Source organism: Rhinolophus hipposideros (assembly GCF_964194185.1).
Source record: "Rhinolophus hipposideros genome assembly, chromosome: 10".
NCBI lineage: Eukaryota > Metazoa > Chordata > Mammalia > Chiroptera > Rhinolophidae > Rhinolophus > Rhinolophus hipposideros.
In genome coordinates, this window is record NC_138056.1 from 10,610,795 (window position 1) to 10,638,471 (window position 27,677).

The 27,677-nt window shown below is 37.6% G+C and overlaps 1 protein-coding gene across 4 annotated transcripts; it reads left to right on the forward strand.

Moving 5' to 3' along the window:
* The first annotated feature begins 455 nt into the window (after positions 1 to 455).
* Positions 456 to 27,122, forward strand: LPXN (leupaxin). Of its 4 annotated transcripts, none has more exons than XM_081062401.1 (9): positions 456 to 597; positions 5,309 to 5,457; positions 10,232 to 10,278; positions 15,706 to 15,805; positions 18,935 to 19,102; positions 20,024 to 20,197; positions 20,314 to 20,395; positions 24,969 to 25,117; positions 25,451 to 26,737. In XM_081062401.1, exons 1-9 carry the CDS (start codon positions 585 to 587, stop codon positions 25,718 to 25,720), a joined length of 1,152 nt encoding a protein of 383 aa, XP_080918527.1. In that variant the 5' UTR covers positions 456 to 584; the 3' UTR covers positions 25,721 to 26,737. The 4 variants fall into 4 exon arrangements, with proteins under 4 accessions (XP_080918527.1, XP_080918528.1, XP_080918530.1 ...); XM_081062403.1 differs by lacking the exon at positions 456 to 597 and adding an exon at positions 2,612 to 2,676; XM_081062402.1 differs by lacking the exon at positions 18,935 to 19,102 and having other exon boundaries at positions 506 to 597; positions 25,451 to 27,122.
* The last annotated feature ends 555 nt before the right edge of the window (positions 27,123 to 27,677 follow it).

A 27,677-nucleotide genomic window follows, 5' to 3' on the forward strand; every position in this document is an offset into this window, starting at 1 on the left:
TCTGCCACATTTAATGGATTTACAATCTATTCAAGAAATCAGGGAAATATAATTTCTGAATAATTAAGTAAATAAAGACAGTGAAATGAATCGGGTGCTCGTTAACTCTGATGGAAATCTTATGAAGGAGACTATGCTTCCACGATCCCCCAGCTTCACAGAAGAAAAAAAAAAAAAGCAGATTCCCTGATGTACAGGCACAGTGGGATACCCACAGTAGGAAAAAACACAAGTGGAAGTCTGCCATTTCCATGAATTGAAAATAAATTCTGGCACATAGTCAGTGCTCAGATTTTTCAAAATTAATTTTGAATCTTCATCACCCTGGCCAATGCACCACCAGAACTCCAATTTTAGTCCCCATCTTTCTATGTCAGTCTCAAAACTTTGACCTACAAAAAAGAAAAAAAAAAAAACCTCACCAAATCAAAAGAGAGGAAGTGCTAAGCAAATACAGGAACCAAAAATGGTTATAGAGGCTGCTTCACGCTGTCTCGTTCAGTTCCTGTGCGGTCCTCTTCTTCAGCACATGCCAAAGCAGTTCCTCACAACCTGTGGGACCAGAGCATCTTTGGTGTGTGACAATGGAAGAGTTGGGTGAGTGAGGAGCTTCTTGGAGGAGAAACTCTGAGAGAATAAAGACTTGGCTGCCATCTCCATGTGTGGTGGGGTGTACTAATAGCTAGATGGAGGGTAGTGCTGGAAGATTTTCACTTCTCTCCTGACCTCAGCCCAAACAAGAATGAAGCATAAGGAACTAGTATTGTTTGGGGGAAATACGGGTTCACTGTTTTCAGTGGCACAAAAGGCGGAGAGTTTGGTGCTCACCACAGAGTAAACTCCGTACAAATACTTTTGGATTGAATTGTAATTGAAGTTGTCATTTTATTGTGAGCATTTGCCCCTTGGGGGCTAGGGGAGATTGTAGGGTGATCACACAGTTGGCAACTGCAGAGATGATTTGAGGAGGAAAACAAAAGGGTGTTATGAGGAGAAGAAATAGTACAAGAATGAGGGATTCACAAAGGTTGGAGGAAGGCCAGGGTGGTTTCATTTGCTCCAAGATCTAGTATTAAATCAAGAAGACAGCACTATAACTCCAGTGGTTTCGTTGCTAAGCTATTTATTCAGAGGAACTCTGAAAGAACAGATTACTATGGCCTGCAAATATAACACCACTTTCCATTCCAAAGCAATTAAAACCAGCAGTGAAACTATTGGCCACATTGCTCGAGAGAGATCCCTGATTTCAAAATTTGGAGTAATGAAAGGTTTGTCATTCTTGGGACTTGTTCCATATCCTTTGCCAACTTTTGTTGCTGGCTACCATGCTAACACTGAGTCACTAACCCAATTTCCAAGCTGCATTCCACAGTGTCCTCGGTTTTGGTATATTTGAGGTATATCAAAAGTGTAAATAACAATGACAAAAAAGAGTATCTAACATATTGTCTTTTTAAAAAATTGTTTCGAGTGTAATTTGAGAGCTGGAAGAATACAGGAAGGAAGGCAAATTACAAGAGGAAAGAGGAAAAGGTTGTGTTTGATAAATATGTATTGAACTGTTTCAGAGGTAAAGTCTGTTTTGATACTTGGGGTAGAATATATTTTGGACTCTGGGGAGAATCCAAATTCTTATCCTGTGTGAGGGCTGGGGAATTGCACATTTCTACCTGAGGTCCACTGGAGTCCAGCTTTGCTTTTTTATTTTAGGGATTCCTAATGGCTTTCATGTAGGTAATTCAAAAAGGAACTACTGTTATTCAGTGACTTAAGCTAAAATTAGACATTTTTACATATGTTAATCAAGTTAGTGTCTGACGCAATCCTCTAAAATGGGTATGATCCACTTTTTTTTTTCTCAAATGAGAAAACTAAGGAAAGCAAAATAACTAGTTAAACGTCATTCTCAGGACCACCTGACACAACGGAGTAAGCTACAAGTTATTCTCATTTTAGAAGTGTGTTGGCTCTGGTGCTCCGGATGACAGAATAAGATAGATAGACAGATAGATAGATAGATAGATAGATAGATAGATAGATAGATAGATAGATGATAGATAGATAGATAGATAGATAGATAGATAGATAATTTACACAGTTTCGCATTTCCTGAGCAGGATGAATGGTAGAGAAATCTGGTCCAGAAATGTAGAAAGTACCAAGCAGCCTGGAAGGTCACATATTTCCTGTAGATGATTCAGGTGACTAAACCTCAACTACTTTTTCAAATTGTCATCAGCCCACTTAGGGTGAGTCTCTCTTCCTGCTGTGGAGAAACAGTATGGAGGACAGGCCGATATTTCTTCTCTGCTTCATTACAAGGGCATGCTAGATAAGGGGAAACCAGGAGCAGACTCTGCTCTAAATGAGATCATTACAATCCACTGTAACCCCCAAGAGACCTCACCTTACTCCTTTCACATTAATACTGATAATTATTTGATTTCCACAGATGAAGGGCTACAGAGAAGGATTGTAGAGATTTCAGGCTAGTATCCTCCCCAACCAGTCATCCTGTAATTTGTCATACTGAAATTAGTCATTTTCAAATTACGGAATCTGGCAAAAGGCAAGATAATCTTGGGGTGTTGGGGATATGTGCACTCAAGAAACAGGAAGAGAAAGGCCTGTTAACTCATGACCCAAATGGGAGAGTTCCAGTAACTTCAACTAGTAGGTGCTTCTAAAGGCAACCTTCTACTCTTAGTAGTATGCTTTGTTTCTCTTGCAGAGGGTCTCCCCTCTCTCCTGATCTTTATTATAAATCGCTTTTTATTTTGAGTCCAAGAGGATCAATGACGGGTTGGAGCAAAGTTTAGAAAATAGAAAAGAAAGGGGCTACATCTTAACAGAAAGATATAGACTAAAAATTTAAACGTCAGAATTTTGGCATTCAGTCTGGCTAGAAAAGTTGTGAGGAAAGAAGTTTTACTTCATACCTTATTTTTTCTTTTAAAAACCTTTTATTATAGAAAATTTTAAAATATAAAAAAGTAAAGAAAATAATTTAATGAAATCTGATGTACTCATCATGAACAAGCTTAAACAATCGAATTTTGGCAATCTTATTTCATTTATACACCCACCCATTCCTTTAATTCCTATATTATTTTAAAGCAATTTCAGACATTATATAATTTTTTCTGTAAATATTTCAGCATAATCTCCAAAATAAATATGTATATACTTACACAAATAATTATAGTACCATCATCACACCCACAAAATCCTTAATAGTAATACCTTAATATCATGAAATATTATCACACCTAAAATATTAACAGAAATTACTTAACATTAGGTTGCTGCAAAATTAATTGCGGTTTTTGCAGTCATTTTTAACTTTTTAAACCACAATTACTTTTCCACCAATCTAATATTATCAAATATCTTTATCACATGTAAAATGAATTAATAGTATTTACTTACTATTATTGAATATCCAGTCAGTGTTTAATATTCCTGATTGTTTCTTTTTTTGTTTGCTTGTTTAGTTGAGGTTTAGTTATAAGTCTCTAACATCTTCTTTAATCTATTGGTTCTCCTCCCCCATCTCTTTTTTCCATTACAACGTATCTGTCGAAGGGTAATTTATCTTGAAGAATTTAGCTCAGTTTGCTTATCTCTAAAATGGTGCATAAAATTCAATATTTTTTGTGAGATGGATGATTTAGAAAGATCTGTAGATTTCATTTGTAAGAAATGATTAGACCTTTTCTTATGCCATTAAGAAATATCCATCTCTCCGACATCTGAAATAAATGAAAATCTGTTTTTCATGACGTGTAAAGTTCATTTTCCTCATCTGAGGACTTCAGAGTTAGGCAGATCCTTAGAAATAATATAATCCAGTGCTTTGCAAACTTTTAAAAACTACAACCTGTGGTAAGAAATCCACTAATGGGTTTCAACCCACAGTTTGAAAAATACTGCTGTAATATAATTGCTTCATTATGTAGATGAGGAAACAGCTTCAGAGAAGAACATGTTATGCCCAAAGAACCCAGAGAATCCACGTGAGAATCCGGACTAGAATTTCTGACTTGAAGTTAATGCAGGGCCTGGGAGTCAGATAGCCAGTTTCTGCATTCAACAGCCGTGTGACCTTAAACAAGTTTATTTGGCTCTTTCTCGATCTACAAAATAAGGATAATAATATCACCTGCCTCAAAGACTTAGGATGAGTAAATTAAATATATAAATTCCTGATCATAGTGCCTGATGTGTTAATTTTATTATTATTAGTTTCACCATAACAGAAAGGTAATAATGTAATACTTGTAAAGTCCATTGGTTTTTCCCAAGAAAATACAGGAGAATCAATCTCAACAATTTGGATTGATTGCAACATCTTGCTTAATTTTGTAACATCTGTTTTTTCCCCATCTCCTTTTCTCCCCACACCCTAAAAGACAGACCACTCATCTTTGCTTTGATAATTTTATTATGTGCTTGGAATATAAGAAAAAAAATCATCAGGCTTAAGAATAAATGTTACTGTTCTAGTATATTTTGAAAAACTGTAATATAATTGCCTATATTTTTCTGAAAGAAAAAATATGTACGATTTACTTTTTTCCGCATTGGGGATTTCTATGGGTAATCCACCCCCAAATGAATGATAAAAATTAATATCTTTTGTTGTTTTCGGTTTATATACCACATATCAGTGAAATCCTATGGTTCTCTGCTTTTTCTGTCTGACTTATTTCACTTAGCATTATAATCTCAAGATTCATCCATGTTGTCACAAATGGTCCTTTTCTTACCGCCGAATAGTATTCCATTGTGTATATATACCACAACTTCTTTATCCATTCATTTATCGAAGGACATTTTGGTTGTACAAAAACTCATAGACACAGACAATAGTTTAGTGGTTACCAGAAGGTAAGATGGGGGGTAGTGGTAGATGAGGGTACAAGGAATGAAACATATGGTGATGGAAGGAGAACTGCCTCTGGGTGGTGAACACACAATGGGACTTATAGATGATGTAATACAGAACTGTACACCTGAAATCTATGTAACTTTACTAATAATTGTCACCCCAATAAACTTTAATTAAAAATTAATATCTTGCCATAAAAGAAGTCCAATTATCCAGTGAGCATATGAAACAGAATGCAATCTTAGGAAATAAGAAACAGGTCACAGTGTTTGAGTAAGGGAAGATGTTTGAAAATAGTCTTTCTGCAAGAGAAGAGGGAGATAAATGGAGGCACAGTGGGGCTATTTAAGGGGAAAATTATTCCAGAAGACGTACACATTCTATATGATGATTCTTTTGTGTCTTGTGATATAGATGCTTTATTGGAGGAACTGGAATGCTCCACCCTCCAGGACAGCAGTGAATACTCCAGCCCAGCTCCTCTCCCTGTGGGTCAGTGTTCCAGAAAGGAGAGTAACTGTGCTGACACCCTTTCCATTCAGGATGACACAAGCCCTTTGCCGGTAACTTTTGATCTACTGGAGTGATTTTAACATAGATGTTTGCATGCATTTATGACAATGAATTGTAGCTCACAAAAAATGACGTGAAAGGACAATCAGATATCCAAGAAAGAACCACAACAAAAATCCCGCAGTGATCACTTAAAGGTGGTTGTTTTGGAAAGGGGAGGAGACTTAAGAAAATCATCCTAGAAGAATAAGCCTTTGAGAACTATTTTTTTTTCTAATGAGGGCATAGTAATAGTCAGAGTATTCCCTAATTCACTTGGGATATTCTGATATTACTGCCAATAAGGCCAGAGGTCACCTGGGCAAGGCCCGGTGGCAGGTCAGACAAGTCTTTTCGGGGTAACGTGTTAGGGTCACCACTTTCCAAGTCTTCTTTGCTGCCTAATATATTAAGAAATTCAATTATTAGTATACCCAGAGATGAGGAAGCTCTAGGAAACCAACACAAACAAACTAAACTCAGAAAAGAGGATGTATGAAAACACCAGAAATCCAACTTATTAATTTCTGGTTAGAGTTAAAACCACCAAGTAGAACAGAGGCTAGTTATTTGCTGATATATGTATCCCATTCCTACGGATAAGTCTACTTTATAATTAGAAGGTTGCTTGCTAAGAATGAAATTAGTATAAGAGGAATTAAGTAGATGCTCTTCATATCTGGTGTTTTTGAACTATGGTATTCTGAGTCTTCCGTATACACTAGTACATGAAATCACCAGTGATGCATACCTGAAATTTGAACCCAGGGGCAGATTCCCCCTTTAAAGTTCTTCCCTCCAACTACACAGATAGAGTTTTAAGGAGGCACATTTATCTTTCTATCTAGCAAGCCATTGTCTTGGTTCTCCCTGCTGGATTGTAGCCATAAGCCCCTAACTGGTCTGCTACCCGTGCTCCCCTTTAATTTATTCTCAAAATAGCAGACAGGGTGATCCTGTACAACTTAGATCATATCATTTTTCTGGTCAGAAATCCACGATGAATTCCCATCTCATTTGGAGTAAAAGTCACAGTCTTTACACTGACCTTAGTAGGGTGTCCATTTGTCTTGGTTCATTTGGAACTAAGAACCCTTGGTTTATGCTGGTTTTCTTGATATCCATTTATTGGCTTTACCTTTTACCCCAGATTTTCCATATTTTATAAAGTTTTCTTATTAGCAATTATATTAAAGTAAACCAGCGTGGGTTAATAGACTTCTATGAGGTTCTTCTGGCTTCTTTCAAGGTCTCATCTAGTAGTGTATAAAACACACATACAGTGAACAGAGTTCTTACTTTATTATGATTAAATCCCAAAGATGATTAATGATAACTCATCTCTCTTTTCCTGATCTTGTTCAGACAAAAACCTAAGTGACAGCACCCTTTCAAGAATAATATTCAAGGTGCTGACTGTTAAAGCTAAGAGCTCAAGCACAGCCATCAGGGCTAGCTAATTCCTCTGGTCTTAGGTGGTGACAGGAAAACTTTTACCCCTGCTGGCCACTTGGTATACCACCATTCATGCCCTGCTACGTTCCCCGTGGTGACCTGTGAGATGCCCGGATCCTCCTTAAGGTCAGAAAGAAAAATGGTAAATTGTGGCTTAATGTCACACAAATTCTGTTTGGGAAACCGAGGCTAAGCAGTCTTGACACAGTGTGGTGTAATCTAAATGTTTATGTTGAAGCAGTTTTGTCATTAATTGTATATGTAAAGTTACAACTATTTGTTTTATTATTTGGTGATGCTTTTTAAATTTTGCAGTAAATGCTTTTAGCAGCATTTGGCTCAAAACCAAAACCAAAACCAAAACTACACATTTAATTGTCTCAAGAAAGTTGACGATGAATGTGTAATTTGCACAAAATATTTGTCAATATTTATTGTCCACTATGGAGGCAAGTAGAGATATCACTGTGCCTTTGAAAACCAGAAGACACAGACATGGTAAAGAAACGTCATCATCTGCTTCAAAAGTTAATACTAAATTTAAGAAGAATGTGTCTGGAGATGATGACTGAACATGTGTTGCTTTGGGAGGTGTGTTTACAGGTCCTTGTGAAGCATACCTTTCCATTCAGGTCAAATGACTTCTAAATTAATTTTCCTCATTTTCAATTCCAGCTTTTCCTGTACTTGGAAGTAAAGTGAACTGGTGATGATTAATGAGTTGATTCCCTTTGCAAACCATCAAATAAGGTCAGATTTATATCACTGACCTTTTATGTCCTCAGAGGCCTCAGTTAGAGAATGTGTTAATTCCAAAATGGTTTCATTTTTTCCACCAGTTCAAAGGAATAAAAAGAAAGTATTTAGAAGTTCATTCTTCTGTCAAAAATGAAACATCTGACGTTATTAATGCCATTGTAAATTTAGTTGAAAAGTTCAACAATGAAGACGAAATGTTGTTTTGGGGGTGACTGATAATAGGAATACAGCTTTTGGCGGAGCACAGCATTGTGGTAAAAACAATGTTCTTACATGCTGAAAAATCTGTGCAACAGAAATGTGGTTGGAATTCTTGACGTACACAAAATTCATGACTTCATTCAAACAAGCTGCAGTATTCTACCAGTCAAAATAGAAACTGCAATTGTCCAAAATTATAAATATTATATATATATAATATTTAAAATACATAAAATCAAAGTATATATATATATATTTTAGTATACACACACGTATGTGTGTGTATATATACTCATCTATAAAATTTTTTATGACAGAGCTGATGCTGAATCCCAAAACATTTCAGCATGGCTGTATGTATTTTCTCTCTGTAATGCCTGTCATCAATTGGATTTTAGAAATGCCTGAGGCTTTGAGAAACCTCTTTGTAAAGCAACCTAAATTTAGTTCACATTCTGTGCAAAATCAGTTGGAAATATTTAATCAAATTATTCAATGAATGTAGCATGAAATTTCAGCTTTTGAAGCTTTTAGCAAGTTGCAATTACGTAAAACAAAGCTCGCAAAAAGGCAGAAGTTCAAGTTTGTGGCCTACAAAAGCCAGGGAGGAATTGAACAGACCAATAGATGAGAGCTCAAATGATTTAATTACCTAATCTGAAAATCGTGCTTTGGAAAAATCCTGACGTTGACAGAGCTTCTAATTTTAATTGGATAAATTTATGTCCTCCACCAGAATGGGATGAAACTGTGAAGGCCTATGATTTTGCAGTACCTACATATGATGAAATGTTAAAAAGGATCACAAGTAGAGACAACTTAAGAGCTCTGTCTTGTAAAAGCATTCTTGAAGAAAGTTGCTTTGAATGTAGGTAGATATACAGCACCTGTGAAAGTTTTAGGGCTGACATATTTACACATTTTAATATAAAAAATAGAATTGAGAATATCCTTCATTTAGCAGAATTGTCTCTGAACTAATAGGCTCATCAGCATCTAGTGAGGGAGTACTTTCTCAATTAAAAATATGATGGCATACAGAGAAGCATCAATTTAAAGTCTCAGCAATTTCAAATATATTAATCATGAAATGCAGCTTTGCAGAAAATTGTCATTTTATAAAAATATGAAAATAAAAAAGATTATATTAACAAAAGACATTTTCAGAAAAATTTCTACATCACAATGTTAGAGACAACAATTAAGGTATGTGAACCTATATCAAGAATAATTATTTACTTGTGCTACTTTAAAATGCTCAAGTAATCAATATAAAACATTTTTTAAAAAAACTTTGCTTTAATGTTCATAGCTATGTGTCATTTAAAAATATTCTAGAAAATTTTATTTTGAAAATAAGTTTTCGATAGAATTATTTTGTAGTTCCACCAATACAATAAAACCAAATTTTTGGTTAATAAATACACATTTTTGAAAGTATATAATGTCTAGTAGGCTCTTTCATTCTCAAAAGTATTCCCAGTTTGAACAAAAAATTATATGATCTCCCTACTTGTATGATCTGGCCCCTTTTACTTTTTGCCCCCCCCCGCCCCCCCCCCTGTATCACAAGTTCCCTCTTCTCAAATCACACCGGCCTCCTTTCTGTCCACAGATGCTCCAGGTTGCTCTCCCTGCTGTTCCTTCTACCTGGGCCAGGTTACCCCTGATATCTGCAAACTTTTCTCACCTCCTATCAGTCTTTGCTCAAGAGTCCCCTTCTCAGTGAGTCTTTCTCCTGTCGATATATTTATAATTGCCATCTGTCCCTCATTTCCTATCTCCTACCCCCTGATTAATTTTACATAGCAATTATTTTTTTACATATTAATTTGTATGTTTGGTCCAGGGTGGACCATTTTTTGTTCATTTGTTTTGACTTGTTTTGTTTTTTGACTGGTACATCTCCAGCCCTGGCACATGACAGGTACTCAATAAATATTTGTTCAAAATATAAATGAGTTGCTGGTCAACTATCCTTTAGAGTCACACATTATTTCTTTTAGTATGTTAAGCTTAATCATGTTACAGTCTTCCCCTAGACAATATTCTGTCTAGTTAAAGGGGCTCTGATTCATTTTATGTGTTTTATGGTTTCTATCTGAGTATGGTTTCTATCTGAGTGCTTTGAGGACAGGGACAGGGGCACTTTCATTGGTGCACATAACAACTACTCTGCTTGGAATTTGGCCTTCCTCTGTGGGATGGCTGGTATTCCTCGGCCTTGTGAAAGGAGATCTCAGAGATATGCTAGTTATCAGACCCCTGATAGAAAAAGCTGAAAACATCCACTAATTCTGGATGTAGATAAGCACCAACATTCTCCTAACAGAAATTCATTCTTTGCTCTTCTCTGTCACTCTGTCTTAGGTGCAGCTCGTGTATACAACCAACATCCAGGAGCCAAATGTCTACAGGTACATTTTTAAATTAAACACTTTAAAAATTAAAATTATTCGATAACTGTTATCAATCTATGTTTGGACAATAATTTGCTTACATCTCCTACTACCCTCCTCCTCTTTCCATTGTCTTTGAGCCGAGGTGGAATTCTGCCAAGCTGACTTGGCAATTTTCCAATGTGCCTGGTTTCTAGATGGGTGTCCAGGCTGATGGGCTCTGCTATTTACTTCACCACCTGAAAAAATGTAAATAGTTCGAATCATCACAGATGTTTTGGCCTGGCTATTCCCAGTCACGAAAGAGAACACCAAAAGAAATTTCAGCAAGATGTTAACAAAATCAGAGCTAGGATCAGGGCTGAACTAAGGCAATGGGTCTCCATGGCAGACTAATGAATGTATACTTCTTCTTTCCATATTTGCTAAAAATTTATTTAGAGGGTGGAAGGATTTCCTTTCAACAAAAATTATCTATTGAAACAGATCCATTTACTAAACCATATCTGCTGGCTAAAGCATAATTGACAGTCTGAAAAAATAAAAAAGCCACTTTCCTTGTTCTCTCTTCAGTTATAGCTTGAAATTTTAAAAATCAGACAACTTTCTGGGAAACAAAGGGCTTAAAATGTGGATAGTAAATGCTCATGCTTGGTAAAGAGTGCCACACCACACCTTATTTGGTTTCAGAATTGCAGCCAATAGTGCTCACATGACACCAAAATAAGGGAAGGACCTGTGCTATCGAGAAGTCTTTTTATAACTTCCCACTTGAGGACACGTTCTACTTTGATGGGACCGATGCCAATTTATTAATAAACTTGCTAGTTAATTCCAGTCCCAGGAAGTGGCCTGATGGGCGTGCCCCCTAGACCTCCCTGTGTACCCCCTTGTAAAAAAGCAAAACAACAACAGTAAAAGAGTGCCTGGTACACAATAGGCTCACAGTAAATATTTGGCTTTTTACATCCAGGAAAACAAGACTTTAATAGAAACACTAATGAACATATGAACATATAAGATGAAAACCAGCCCAACCAACAGCCATTTTCCTGTGTATCTGTCATTTGATCAATTGACGGTACAACAATGCTAACTTATTGATACCTTCCTCCATAGTATGAGTTTTTGAACTATTTCCTACCAGACCCATTTCTCCCTCTTCTCTTGCTATGCCCTGTATTCCCCGGGGGGCTGGCTGGCCCCTGTGGGTGGCGTTTTCCAGCCTCCAGAGGCAATTGTCTCTCACTGGCTTCAGCCCACGGGAAGCACCGTAGAGAGACTGGAGGGTGAAAGGCAGGGAAATTTAAGGCATCTTTTCCCCCAACGACACTCTCTCCACAGTGTCTCTGTCAGCAGTTGTATTTCCTTTATGGCTTCATTTGGAGCAAAACAGGTCCTGCTGTGGTGGCAGCTTATGCCTGTTGACCTGGGACCCTGGACTCTGGTGACTTTGCCCCTTGGCTTTGTCCCTTTGCCCTAATGGCTTCCTGCTGTCGCTAATCTCTGGGTTCCCTCAATGTCTTCTGTTTGCTTTTTAGCTTTTTGCTGTTTGCTCCCATTTCCTGTGTAATCAAATTTTTGGATTAAATTCCTTCTATTTACTCCCAGTATTTGTATATTTTCCTGAGTGGACCTTGACTGATACACTTCCCATTGCTGAATGATGCTTGGGGTATAGACCTTTGTAGGAGAGTGATACAAAATACAGGTGATCTAGTAAATATGTAATAGACCAATACAAACCCCCAAGGCTGGTATAATTCAGAGCAGACAAGTCTGGCGCATACAGATAGAGCATGAGACTCCGAAACGAGACTCCTGCATTCTGTGTTCACCATTTTCTCTGGTTTGCTTATATGAAGCAAACATTGCTTTGGACCTTGAAAGTACATTCAATACCAATTGTGAATATAACAACGTAATAATATTTCTAATGTTGTCATGTATTAGTAGTAGTATGATCAATAATTTAGGAATGTAATTTTTACAAGCACAAAAAATAATTTTAGTAAGAATAGAGAGAAGCAATTCATAAAAATATCGCAAAGGAATGAATGGGAGAAAAAAAATCCAGCACAATGAAGCCCCCTCACTTGCGAAGTCTGAGTTCTTTTAAACACATCTCTTGTGATTTGTATTATTAAAATCTCTGAGTAATGACATTGTTGCTGGTCGCATAGCAATCCACCTTTACCATGTTCAAGAAGTGACAGGACAAATCACAGGAGCTCTGACTTGAGGTTCCTCTCTTCAGGAAATTTCCTATGGTGATGTAATCATCAACTCTTCAAGAGCTCTCATTTCTTACTTAGAATGTTATGTTGTTGACTCAAATACTATTAGGGTATCATGACAGTGATTTACTACCCTTCATATACTGCACTAGGAGTCTAGTTAAAAAAACTCTAGTAAAAAAACACTAGGAGTCTAGTTAAAAAACTAGGAGTCTAGTTAAAAAATTCAGAATTCTCTGAGTAAACACAAATACATCCCAACTGTGAGCTGGACAGGCTTTCAGAATTATACAAACCCACATAAAAAACTCATCCTATACTGGGGCACTGGGCACAAGAATGTGCTCACAGTCCAGCTGCCTTTTGTGCTTCCAAAACACATGCCTGTGGCAGCAATCACTAAGGGATTATGACTGAAGAGAGTTGTGAGGGGGTGCTCCTCTACACTTCCTTGGGAACCTCCCAGGACTGAGGCCATCACTTGTCTACCTGCCATTGTTGTTTCCAGATTAAAAAAATATATACATATGTATTTTACATCTGGCAAAAGGCCATGTTGTACCTAAAAGATAAAGTCTTTTATCCCAAGAGGGGAAGAGTTCCACTTTCCTCCTACATTTTCCTTGTTGTTAAATAAGCAAACATAAGTAAGTCAGTAGTGGGACATGTTGTACTCAAGAGAGAGTCCTTTTTTCCTTCAGAGAGGAGATAGCCATTTTTCTTCTACTTTTCTCCTGGTTGGTAATTACATAAAAATAAGTAGTAAATTTATGTTTTCACTTTTGAAAGTATATTTAGTGAAAGACTTAGAATATTTGGTTTTATTTATGGCAGAGAGAGAGAAAGAGAGAGAGGGAGAGAGAGAGAGAGATATTGGTGGGTTGTTAGCTGAGCTCTCAGGGTTAATGTTGATCACAAACATTACTCGAGTTAGTTGCCTGTATGATCCAGTTTTTCCACTTCTCAAAATTTATTCTATGGCAATAATCAAATGTGGGTGCAAATGTTTATTTAGCAGTGTTGATAATAAGAGCAAAAATCAGAAACAATGTAGTTGTCTAATAGTAAATGATTGGTTTAATAAACCACAGCACATCATATATTTGAAAACCAGCCTTTAATCATTATTTTGGAAGACAGTTTAGCATGGTGATAGAGAACATAAACTTTGCAGTCTGCACACCTAAACATAATAAAGCTGGTTACTTACCAGCTTTATTATGTAGAGCAAAGTTTTTAACCTTCTCTAAATTGCAGTTTTTTCTTCTGGGAGTGACAACACTTCGATTTTAAGGTTGTTATGAGGATTTTAAGAGGACTTGTAAAACCCTTCACAGAGGGCCTAGCTTAGTGTAGACATGCAAAAAATGTTAGCTATTAGGGTTGCAAAGGACAGATCAGGATGTGCATAAGGATATGGGGAAATGTTCACTTTAAAACATGAAAAAATATCATCCTAATTTTCTAAAATTATAAACAATCATAGAAGATTGTACAGCTATATGTCAACATGCCTAGAGTAATTAATTGCCTCTCAAAAGGAAGATAATGTGGGTTCAAATGTTTTCTTGATATTCCTCGGCAGTTTTAAATTTTTCTACACCTATCAATTTTGTGTTTTAAGAAGCACTTGTATTTAGGAATCACAACACTGTGACCATATTAATGTAGTTTGCTGAAGGTTGTTGATAGAATCATGTGACTATGATTGGGTGTATATTCATATTGACTTGTGAATGTGAATATATTCATATTGACATGTGTGTAACTCAAATACACATGAGAATTGCAAGACTGATGCTCCATCTGCTACCCCCGCTACCTCATCTGTTGGCCATGTACATTAGCTCTTTTTGAATATAGATGACCTTTGTTTTGAAAATATAACTTAGCATACACAATTATTTTATAAACTCATGTATATAAAAAGTCAAAGAAGTACCTTCTGCTCAACATTGCTGTGAACCTAAAACTGCTCTAAAAGTAATCTTAGAAAAGTCAAAGAATTCGGAAATATGCAGGGTAAAAAGCTAGGCCACTTCCCTTAGAGTCTCTTCCACCACCTACCTAATTGCCAGTTCCATAGCTAACTACTTTCAGGTATGTCTCCTGACACCCCTTTGTGTATGCATATTCACACTTACGTATATGTGCTTAAAATTATAGAAGTGGAAGGATTTTTCATATTGTCCTGGGCTTTGCTTTTCTAAGTTAACAATGTATCTCAGAAGTCTCTCTTAGTTCATTTAAATCTATGTTTGCATTCTTTTTAGCAGCTGCATGGTATTCTGTAGCATGGATGAATCACACTTTATTTGACTATATCTGCATTTAGTTTAGTTTTAATATGCTCATAAAAACTGTACTGTTTTGTGTTTTAAGGAACGTCATTGTAATTACATGTCCAATTTTCTACAGGATAGAGCCTTGGAAGTGAAATTGGTATAAGGCTCACAAATTTCTTCTAGACATATTTTATCAGTTACGGAGTTTTTCTTCTTTTCTTTGATCTTCAACAACAGGAATGGTGGTTGAATTTGTTTTCAATTGCTTTTCAACACCTATCAACATGTTAATAAAGTTTTCTCTTACTTGTTACTATAATGCATTATATTAATCCTTTTCATAATGCTAAACCACCCTTGGCTGACTTGTATAAACTCTATATAGCTACGGTATTTTTAACACATTTCTGCTGTTTTTATTTAAGTCTCTCTCCCAGCTGTGAGTTTTCCAACTCTGTAGGAAAATAGCTGGCCTATGGATCTTGATTTGTCAGTGACTGTTCTATACTCTTATTTATTTTTTGTCTTTCACCTGACAATAACTGACAGAAGATATGATATTTTATAATTTAAAAAGAATGCTATTAAAATAAAAAAATACATATTGGGCTATCGTCTTAAAGTTCTTTTCAGAGGCTACTTTGCACCTGGTTGTTGGGGGAGAATGGCTTGCCAGCTACATGTCCAGTGCTTTTCTTCATGCACTTGAGAACAGTTTTTGAGATGGCCAGAGGGAGAGAGATATATTTTTAGTCCAGTACCTATATTGTAAAATACTCTCTGTCTCTAGTTTTACTCACATTTAAGGGATTAAGAGTTAAATCTGAATTTTCTGGTATATTATGTGTGGCTTAATATTTATTTGAGTTTTGATGTTTTACCATGTGTATGTTTTGTTTTTTGTTTTGTTTTTCTCTCTGTAGTGGGGTTCAAGAGCCTAAGGAATCACCCCCACCTCCTAAAACCTCAGTAGCCGCTCAGTTGGATGAGCTCATGGCCCACCTGTGTGAAATGCAGGCCAAGGTGAGCATGGTCTCTGTGATGAAGCCTGCAGGGTTTATCTCTTTGGGACCCAGCTCCATATCGTCCTTTTAGCAACACTTCTAAGCTGTCATTCATTTTCCTAGACTACATTTAATTCAACGGATGAATCCAACTTGGTGCAATGTATTATCTGGACACAAAAGATAGTATGATCCAGGCTCTGATCTCCAGGAGCTTGGAGTACTTGGTAAAATAAGGCATAAGCCTCTGCAACATTTATAGAGTAAAAGACAGGTGGTCTTATCAAAATATGTGAAGCAAACATTAGGAATGTAGCGAGGTCAAGGAGATTTTGTCAGAGATGGGCCTGGGGTGTGGGATGGACTCTGAAGGATGGAAATGGTTTGGACACAAAGAGATGAGAGAGGAGGTCCTTTAGTTGGGGTGAGCCCTGAAGGTATCGAAGGTATCAGCACCTAAGGCTGATGAAGTGTGGCAGGACTGTCAAGGAGACCTACCTGAGCAGGGTAGAATAGAGTTGGGCCCAAGCTGGGGCAGAGAAAGGGAGATCAAAGTTTGGCTTTGACAGTAGGAAGGATGAGGAGTCTTAAACCCCATATTGAAATGAAATCCATCTCCTTCTTGTAGCCTCCAGAGTGTGAGTGGCAAGTTCACATAGCAGGCAGGAAATGGAAATCAGATAAATGGGCTTAAGAATTTGTCAAGGGAACTATCATCTAGAATTCTTAAAGTAGGGAATCCAACCCAATTGATTAGAAGATACGATATGCACACCTGAAGTGACTATGAAATCATTTCAAAGCAGTATATAAAAATGTGTGTGGGGAGGGCAAGGATCTTATCTTTGTGGCTCACCTTTGGACTCCCAATGCCCAGCGCAATTCCTGACACATTGTGAATAATATGTACTTATTAGGAGGACAAATGAATAAACATCAGAAACAAGTTTTTTTTTTTTTAATGTCTGCCATTAAGCTGAGTGCATTCCTCACTCTCTCTGTATCTGGAAATGCTAGAAAAAAAATCTACATTAGGAGTTTTAATAGTGTGGTGCTTTCTAATTGATTTAGCATGTGTCTTGGCTTATTTACATTTTAAAAATATCTGTATACTTTTTTTTTTATCTGTATACTTTTTGAATATGCCATACATTCATACTGTACAAAACTCAAAAGAACCGTTTCCTTATCAGCTCTGTCACCAGTCATCCAGTTCTGCCCCCTGGAGGTAGTCAAATATTTCCTCTTTCTTACATATCTATTCAGAAGTACTCTGGAATATATTAATACAAGCAAATAGATAACAGCTGTAAATGTAGATGTAGATACAGATATATTATTGTGTTTTTATTAGTTATTTGTATTTTGTATTAGTTATTTCTCATACTTATTATTGGTCATCCCCCCCAGGCCTTTTAGACATTAACTTTTTGAACACTAATGTTTTTCAACATTAATTAAAATTATATAACAGACGAGGAAGGAAATCTGTCAGACGATAAAAGTTTCTTGAAGGGAAATGAGCATTTTGGATTAATGAGATAAGGTGAGGTTATTCCTGGCTGTAAAGTAGGATAAGCAGAGGACTGAAGTCAGACTGTAACAGATCCCATTCGGGAGACTGCATGGAGCCTGACCAGCCTTAAACAATGGAAGATTTTACTGAGTGATAAAAGATGAGATTGGGAAGGTACAGTGAGGGCAGTACATGGGAGACTTTGAACGTCTGTAAGATATGTGCAAATTTGATGCTGGAAGCAACGGACAGTCATTGTAGTTTTCTGATCAGGAAGTATTAGATAGAGGGTAGCAGTAGACCAGTTGGAAAGGAGTTGAGAGAGACGGACTCAGGACATTAGCTGATGAAGGATAAGTTGGGCATCCTTTTTTGTAATTTGAGTTTTTTCCTTTGAATGTTTTATAATAACTATTTTGGAATTTTGCTTAAATAACTCAATCCATCAGCTTGTCTTTTTTCTTGCCAGACATTGTTTTATTGAATCTAAGATGACAATAGAAACCCAATTTCTCTACTGATATTTTCTATCTGTCATTCTCTTTGCTGAGCTTTTTCTTAGCTATCAGCAAGTCTTATCTGGCATCTTCTCACTACCTTCTCCACTAACACTGGTCCAATTCATTATTTTTGGTTTGAACTGTTAATAATAGTCTCTCAACTAACTAGTGCCTCTAATTCCACTCTATAGTTAATTCTTCATTCAGCTACCACAGGGATCTTATAAATCAAACTCTTTTACTCTCATGCTAGAAACCCTCCAATGGTTCTATCACCCTTGGAATAAAAACCCAAGCTTTTACCATGAGATTAAAACTATGATCGTTGTGATCTTCACCTCTCTCCAATATCTTCTCCAGCCACAGTCATTCTCACTCCCTCTGCTCTAGCCTCACTGAACTTTCCTTCCTCTGGGTCTCCCTGTCCTCTGGAATGCTTTCCCGCAAATATCAATATTTCTGTGTCCCTAAGTACATCACTCAAATATCTGCTCAAATATCACATCCTTGCCGGTCTTTCTCTGATCACCCTCATCTAAATCAGTTCTTCCTCAACATCGCACCTTCTATCTTGATATATAATTTATATTGTATTTCTACTTGGCATTACATCATATATTTATTTGTTTAATTGTTTATTGTCTATCACCCAGAGAATGTAAACTTCATGTGCCTAGAGCAGTGATTGGCACAAACTAGATTCTCAATAAACGTTACAGAATAAATGAATAAAAACATTGTTGACCTGTGGTCATCATAAGGGGCAGAAAAGGTATCGTCTTTATTCATTCAATTTCCTATGGTAAGAAAAGATTTACAAATGGAGAAAGATTAGTCTGATTTCATTCAGCCTGGGGATCTTAAAATGGAAAAGAGCTTAAAGCATTTTTATTGGTGTTACAATGTTGGATTCTCCATGCTTTGGAGGAAAGTTCAGGAAAGACTAAAGGGTCAGTCATCAAAGGCCTCCCTTTCCTCTGGAATGCTTTCCCACAAATATCAATATTTCTGTGTTCCTAAGTACATCACTCAAATATCTGCTTATATGAGCTTATAGGATCATATAGAAGATGACAGTGAGGATAAATGTCCATGAGGTTGACTCTCTTCATGGTTCCGTCCTTGGTACCAGGTTGCAGTGAAAGCAGATGCCAGCAAGAAGCACGTACCAGACAAGCAGGATGACAAGGCCTCCCTGGACTCAATGCTGGGGGGTTTGGAGCAGGAATTGCAGGACCTTGGAATTGCCACAGTGCCCAAGGGCCATTGTGTTTCTTGCCAGAAACCGATTGCTGGAAAGGTGGGACGGACCAGGATGTTGGTCCTACAACCATCTATGTCTGTGTCTGCGTCTCACCGTGCCACCAGGATTGCTTGTTCTTATATTCTAAGATGTTTTCCTAATAGTTAATAACTACTGATCACTTACGGTGCTCCAGACACTGAGCCAAGTGCTTTACAAGTATGCCTTCATTTAATGGTCACCTTACTCCTTTGAGGGAGACTCTATGATTGTCCCCGTTATAAAGATGAAGAAACTGAGGGCTCAGGGGACATTAGCTGACAGATCCAAGGTCTAGGAAAAGGCAGAGCGAAGATTTGAACCCAGGAGAGTCTGACTCTCAATTGTGAGATCTTATCCATTTTTTGGTACTGCCTTTACTGAGAGAAGCTTTCTCACTGCTCGCTCTGTTCAAACATTTCCAGTATGAATTGATTTAATACAGTTTTCAGCTGTGCTCAGCTCCAAATCCTGGCCACAGACTCCTGCTCTGCGTCATCCTTCTCTAAAACCATAAAAAAAGGCTATGAGACCTGAGTGTGTGGGAGGTGAGGTGAGATGTTCAGACCAGAGGAATACAGACTGTCATTTGGCCTTTTTCTCCTCCGGGGAGCCCTTCCATGCCACGGCTGTAGTTATCACTTGTCTGTGTCTACCGTGCTCTATTTTGTTTCTACCACCCTCTGGGGCAGTAAGGTGGTGACAAACACTTACAGTCTTTTATCAACATGAGCAGTCAGAAAAGTGGCACCTTGTCCTATCCATAGAGCAGACAACAGACGGCACAGGCAGAACCTAGGTGTCAGCCTGTGTTGTGTGACTCCAAAGGTTGTCATTTACGTGGAGTGCTGAGTGGACAGTGCCCTCCAGAGCTGTGCAACGCGGAGGCCCTAGAGCCCCCTACAGGGCTCCCATGCCAGGCCTTGTTTCATTCTCCAGGTGATACATGCACTAGGGCAGGCATGGCATCCAGAGCACTTCGTCTGCAGTCACTGCAAAGAAGAGATTGGCTCCAGTCCCTTCTTTGAGCGAAGTGGCTTGGCCTACTGCCCCAAGGACTACCACCATCTTTTTTCTCCACGCTGCGCTTACTGTGCTGCTCCCATCCTGGACGTAAGTAAATCCCCCTCCCCCTGCTTTCCTGTAGCTTGTACTCACTCATTTAGAACTAGGGTCATGTTTCACTGCTCTGCAGCATTCTAATATCTCTGTGTGTGTTCTTTTTCCAGAAAGTGCTTACGGCAATGAACCAAACCTGGCACCCAGAGCACTTCTTCTGCTCTCACTGTGGAGAGGTGTTTGGTGAAGAAGGTATGACTGGGGGGAACCTCCATCTGCCTTTCTGGATCTGCCATGGTAGTCCACGTTCCTGCCATTGCCATCCAAATGCCTGTTTCAGTACTGAATGCCATCTCTCCCTATCTCTTCCCAACATTTATAAATTTTGTTTAAATTGAATTTTTGAACCAAAGAAATATGTATGCAAAATTTAAAAACTGAAACATTACTTCAAAGGTAATATTGAAAAAAGTTGGTCCCCTACTTCTCCTTTCTCCACCCCAAATCTAGTTCTCCTCGCCTAATTGTTTTTAGCTTTCTCTTCTGTTATTTACTTGTGTTTCAAATACTATATTACTATAGATTTATTTTCCCCCTAATTTTAATCTTTATGTATTTAATTTCTACCAGGGAAGATGAGGATTTAGAAATGTCATTACTATCCCACTTTACCCCCAATATTTTTCCCCTTCCCCATTCTCTCAATATATAATTCTATTTCTAACTATTATTTACTTCATCCCCACTACAACTTTGTGAGAGTAATTTTATTCCACATTTTACCTAGTTACAGATGAAAACACTGAACCTCAGGGAGGTAAAGTGATTTTCTTAATGTCATACAACTGGAAAGTCAAAGAGTTGGAATTTAAATTCCAGTCTTGTTTCTGCAAATTCTATGTTTATTTTTTTACAACATCATAACTGCCCCTTGGTGGAGTCTCAATTCCTCTTCTGTTGTTGGATCTTTTTACTTTCTTGGCACCAACATAATGCACTGTATTTGAAGACAGAGCCAGATCCAGTAGCACTGACATCGTCCACTAGCAAAGTGCTTTGTAGTAATTTGCTTGTTCACTGAAGCTTGTTCAATGCTTTTCACAAATCATTAGGTCTTTCGATTCCCAATTACACTTTAGTTAAACAGCATTTTTCATTGAGATGTAACCTAAAGCATATTGAAATGTGTCACGGTAAATTTATATTGTATGGGTAGTCATAAAGTCTGAGAGTCAGTTGTGTAGAACAACCAGCAAGTGAACACTGCCCGGGGATGATTAGGATCTGGAAGTTGCCTGAGAACAGAGCAACAGAATACAGGCCTATTTCAAGACACATAAGTTAGATACAAGAGAAAAACATCCTACCTATAGGATGACCAGGAAGCACCATGAAGGTAGCTAGTTCTCACTGTTCTTGACTTGGGCCCCTTCTAAACAAGCAAGGCTGATTGGGTGACTTATGACTTTACGTAAATATGACACCACACCGAAGATATATTTCTTTAGACAACTGGTAAAAAGGCCATTTATTAATCAGAAGCTCCTCTTGGGTAGTATTTTTGTTTGTATCCTCTGCTTTGTGTAAATGGGTCTCCTACCACAGGTTAGTCCATTCAGTAGGTGGTATCCTGCCTGACCCACCCACACCTCACAGAGCCACACACAGTTTCTATAATGACAGCTTAACCACTAAGCCTCCTGGAAAATTAAATTCATCTGCATTTTTGTTTCAGTTCAGGGAATTCCTCTTAAAGGTGCAAGTTTCTAAGCACACAGGCCTTAGCCTCAAGTCCTCAGTGACTAGGTCTCTCTTTTTAATTGTTCATTATGGAGCCCATGTAGGTGCTCCCTAATTTCCCCTGTGGCTAAGAGCCTCAGCAGAGTATAAACTCCCTCCCTCTCGCTGTGGCAATTTTAATTGTTAGTGTTTTTCATCCATCCTCCAGAGGTAATTGGCCCCAGAGAGAGCCTCTAGGAAAGTAAGTTCTGAAACTTTCTCAATTTATTGAGTACTGAATTGGGTATCACGGAAAGTTTGGCTGACTGCTTTTGATTCCTCTCCTGAGACTCACCTGAGTTCAAACAGAGGCTGTTATTTCTCTGCTATTTCATTCTTGGGACTGGCTACCTGGCAAATGCCTGGATGAGGGTCATTCCTAGGTCAGTTGGCACGCCTTACAGTTTTCTCAGGTAATACCCACTTATAGGCAAGCTCAGTTTTAGGTCCTTTGCATCACTTGAGGACTTGTCAGAAATGCAAATTCTCAGGCTCCATCCCAGACCTACTGAATCAGAAACTCTGGGGGTGGGGTCCAGCCTGCAGTCTGCATATTGACACGTTTTCCAGGTGATAGACACATACAAATGTTAGAGAAATAAATACTGTGTCACACAAAAGCAACAAAGATAGTTGTGTGTATTGGTTTTTCTTAAACAGTAGGCCTTTCTGCGGTCAGTTGCATTTGGTTAGACTCTAGACATGCTTTGATAAAGTGAAAAAAGTGAGCCCTTCTGTGTCTCAGGGGTTTGGAAGAACACAAGGAAGCTTATAAAAATTATTAGTGTAGCTTCTTAAATCTATAGGCCTCAGAAGACAGTTCAATTGTCTACTTTTCCAAGACAGCATAGTTAAACAAGGCAAGGCATATCCAATAGTGACCAGAGATCATGGAAAAACTACAGCTACCTGATTTGGGTCCCAACTCCTGGCTGCTCCTATTACCGTTTTTGTTGTTGTTGTTGTTGTTGTTTTGTTTTGTTTTTTGTTTTTTGTTTTTAATCTGGCTGCCACTGTCAAAGTGGATGTCTAGAAATAATGTTCTTGGATGGGCTGCTTTCCAATGCACTGTGCATGCTTTGTTTACATGCTATTTTAGTGAGGCACAGGTAGAGCTCTCATATTTACAAAGCTATTGAGTTATGATATTTGGGCTCAGCTGATAACTATCAGATCCCACAGAAAGGTCAAGTCACGATGCATTTAAATTAGGGGTGTGACATCCAAGTTAGGTTGTGACTTTAGGCCTTGATTTGAATCTCAGCCCTTCCACTGACTGGTTGGTTATATGTAATTTTTCTGAGCTTTCCTTTTCTCACTTGTAAAATTGGAGGGTTGTTGTGAAGAATCTAATTTCAGTTTGTATATATTCTAGTTAATCTTTGAGTGAGACTCTAGACAACCTATTTCTGGAGCTGATGATCTCGATTTTGCTATTGTAATATTGTTCATATGACTACTCATCACTAAATATTTCTTGAGCAACTACTATCTATGTGTCAGGTACTATTTTAGGTACTTGGGAGACAGTGACCAAAAAAACAAAGTTCCTGCCCTCATGGAGCACGTGTTCTAGTGCGATTAATTAAACTAGCCAACTAACTGACTAACTAACTAACTAACTAAAGAGAAAGAGAGACAGAGGGAGAGAAAGAGAGAGAGAGAGAATTATAGGGTGCTATTTGAAATAGTTTTTTCAGTGGACAAAGCGTAGAGTCCCTTTTTGTTTTAAAGAAAAATAAATCATAAGTTCATACTGATATTTCAAATTTAAGTGTAAGATTACATGTTTTTTCTTTACTTGTTTTATTTTGTACTTGTGTCTTTTTTTGCACTCAAAATCTTGCTTGCCAAAGACATTACTATCATTAATTATTTTATTTATTATAAATCTACCTATAATACTTTCAAAAAAAGCAATATAAACCTTGCAAATAACAAGATTATTGAAAACAGCTTAAGATATCTTTGTAGTTCTTTTTGTGTTTAGATTATATCCAGTAAGACTGTACAGTTAAAATGCTATCTGTTAAAGGTACTGGAATGAATTATTGCCTTTCTTTGATAAGATCACAAATTTGATATACAGTTAAGTTAGTTTGTTTCAACTTAATTTAATTTTTTTAGGAATTAAATTTTTTCTGTTTTTTTTTTTTAATTTTATAAAACAATAATTGAAACAGTATATTTATTTAGGGGCTCTTTGTATTCACTATATGTTTTTGAGATATAATTAGCAAATGTTTTCCTCAGTTTGTCCTTTCTCTTGGCTTTGCTTGTGGTGGTTTTTGGTCATGCATAAATCATTCACATCTATTTTTAATGTAGCTAAATTTATTAACCTTTAACTTGCTTTTGAAATTTGAGCCATTTATGACATTTTTTTCATTCCCAAATTAAAGAGGAATCCATCCATTTTTAATTCAAGTATTTGTATAGTTTAAATTATTGTATTTATATCTTGTATCCATTTGGAAATTATTATTTAATAGTGCTTTATTTTTCAATATTAGGCACTTTTCTCCAGGTGCGGTATTAGCTACTGGAGATATAATGTGACATGACCAACTATATCTAGTTTCTCTCAGAGCTAATGTTCCAGTGGGGGAAGACAGATCACAAAGATGTTTTCAGATAATGGTAAATACTATAAAACAATAAAAAAGATGAAGTGATAGGTAGGGCTGAAGAGATGCCTCTCTGATAAGATTTTTGAACTGATTGCTGAACTACAAGATGAGGCTAGCCACATCAAAGCTTGGGGCAGAACTGTACAGGCCAACAGAATACTTTGTGGTAATGCGTGGAGGAGGAATAGACCTTGACACTGTTAAATGCTCACTAGGAACCGGGCACAATACGAAAATACTTTACCTGCTTTATCCATGTGTTTCTTATAACAACCCTTTGAGGTATCTATTACTAAGCCGTTTTGAATATGAAGACACTGAGTTTGAGAGAGTTTAAACCATCGTCCTCTTTGCAGCCTCCACCTTGACTTAAGATCTCAAATGGCAACAGTGAACTCTTGATTTTCTCTCTCCAGGCTTTCACGAGAAGGACAAGAAGCCATATTGCCGAAAGGATTTCTTAGCCATGTTCTCACCCAAGTGTGGTGGCTGTAACCGCCCGGTGTTGGAAAACTACCTTTCAGCCATGGACACTGTCTGGCACCCAGAGTGTTTTGTCTGTGGGGTGTGTATACTCACATATCTTTCGGATTTAGGGAAAATCAGGGGTCCTTCTGTGGGAGTGGCAGAACTGCAACAGCTAAAAGGGTTCAGAGCTCGGGATGAGGAATTGATGTGGGCTTCCTAAAAGAGACATAAACCACAGCATCCAGTGCAGGCATTTTCTTGTCTGTTTTGCAAGTGGGCGATATTCTAGCCTCCATTTGGCAAGGACCTGAGTGAATTCCTGCAAGTGGCAGGTAACTGGCAGGAGTTCCAAGGCTGAAAGTTTTACCTTGCTAATGTTTTACTTCTTGACATCTGCATTCCTTTTCTTTCTCTTCTCACCATCCCCCAGGACTGCTTCAGCAGCTTCTCTACTGGCTCCTTCTTTGAACTGGATGGACGTCCATTTTGTGAGCTCCATTACCATCAACGCCAAGGCAATTTATGCCACGGATGTGGGCAGCCCATCACAGGCCGCTGCATCAGTGCCATGGGCCACAAGTTCCATCCTGAGCACTTCGTATGTGCTTTCTGCCTGACACAGTTGTCAAAGGGAATCTTCAGGGAACAGAATGACAAGACCTATTGTCAACCCTGCTTCAATAAGCTCTTCCTACAATAATCTCAGCTGAACCTACAGCCTCTTCAGATGCCTGATAAATTTCAAACCAAGAGAGGAAAGAGTACATTTGTAGTTACTGATCTTCTGCTTAATAGGCTTATAGAGAAAGTAAAGTTGAAGAACAAATAGGGGACCTTCTAGATGTTGTGTGCCTAGGCTTGTCTTAAGTTTTAGAGTTCTCATCTTATTTTTTTAAATGGGTACTTGAATTTAGATCTGGATTCTGCTTTCTAGTGCCTGTGCAGATGCACTTTGCACAGGCACGCATTTATTTCACAACTGGCTTTCTCAGATTTCTTCATTTTTCACCCCTCTGATGGCCCTGCTCATATCGTCTTTCCTTTGCCCATCATAACTGGGCCTTTTCAAGCTTCCCACATTTCCCTGTGACTCACTTTCCCCCAAGCACTGCTGGGGACTCTATCCTTGCTGTTGAGAATCACGGCACCACTCTTAAGCTCCTGGCATCTCCCTTTAGAGTATTTCTCCCTTTCAAGAGGAAGTAGACTTTAACTGGACAACTTTGAGTACTGACATAATTGATTAAAAAGTGCCTTGTGTTTTAATGGCTCAATGTCGGATCAGTTTGGTAGATAAACTTTGTACTTTTCGTGTTAATATACTGGGCACTACGTGCAATTAAATTTTTACCAATCTCGTTTACTTCCATTACAATAAGCACTTTTTTTAATCAAAAAAATAAAAGGAGGGATTCCTATTCACTAACTTTTCTTTTAACTTGAGAAGTTATTCATTTACTCATAATATTCAAAAGTCATTCATAATATTCATTTTATTTTATTTTGCATTTAGATAAATGAATTATCTTGAAAGATGGCAAAGCTTCCTAAAATTGTTTTCCTCACTTTGTTTACCTAAGGAGAAAAACTAGATCTCCGCTAGGCACTTGTAAATTCATATTTACATATGTATGCTTATCTCTGAACTCACAAAATTGTATGTATTAAATATGTCCAGTCTTCTTGTATATCAATTATATTTCAATAAAGCTGTTTTAAAAATGAAAACACATCTTCCTCAACTTCCCACTTGACTCATGAAAACAAACAAGTTGGCTATTCTTAGAGCATCTCTGAAGAAAAATACTATAAAAGATCATTTGACCATTCTCTAGTTTGGACTAGGAAATCCAAGCTCCAAATAAAAATATCCAGTTAATTATTTGTTCCTCTGAAAAATATTAAAGTTGTAGAGAAGCTAGTCAGGTTATTAAAGAATCTGACTTTCTCATGCCCTATCTTAGGTAAGGTTTAGAAGGAGTCATCCATTCTTCCTCAAAAGAGATATTAAGGTCTGTACTGTATTGTTCTTACCATGGTCTTAAAGATACTGTATGATTATTTGTTTAAAAAAAAACGGATTAAATTGCTGAGGAAATCTCCTTTACTGAAGGTATTTTTTTAAAAAATAGAACTGAATTTGGTGTCTTTAGGTTGGTATGGGCACAGAACTTGGAGAACTGACGAATTAAGTAATTCTTGCCAAGCTTATTATATCTGTCTCCTTTATTGGAATGGATGATAAGGGGGTTTGAGTGTTAAAAGGAAGTGGTAACAGTTAATGCTATGAAATAGAAACTTCAAATGCGCCCAAGCTCTGTGGGAGGCTGCACAGTTAGGCAGCCATCTGGCCTCACGTCCTGCTTTGTCGCTGAGAGGACCGGACTAAGCAAAATTGACATTCAACTTCTAAGCATCCACTTTACTGCATTTGACTATGATGTCATATGCAGGTGTTAATATGCTAGTGTTCATGGGTGTGTTGGCAATTTGACAAAGTAAACTTGGGGTTTTAAGCCCTTAAGAAAGAAATGTTCAGGTGTTAAAATTTTTAAGGATTAGCTATTTTGAGATTGCAGTAGAATCTTAATATGTTTAAAATGTCAGAGAAAAGCCAGAGTTCCCTAAGGTACAATTATGAAGTAGAGGCGTTTTCT

What these genes read in the sequence shown, in the direction of transcription:
- LPXN (XM_081062401.1), top strand. An exon ending in TGTGTGAAATGCAGGCCAAG is followed by an intron (nt 15,806 to 18,934) that starts GTGAGCATGGTC and finishes CCTTGGTACCAG; the next exon opens with GTTGCAGTGAAAGCAGATGC. An exon ending in AGAAACCGATTGCTGGAAAG is followed by an intron (nt 19,103 to 20,023) that starts GTGGGACGGACC and finishes TTCATTCTCCAG; the next exon opens with GTGATACATGCACTAGGGCA.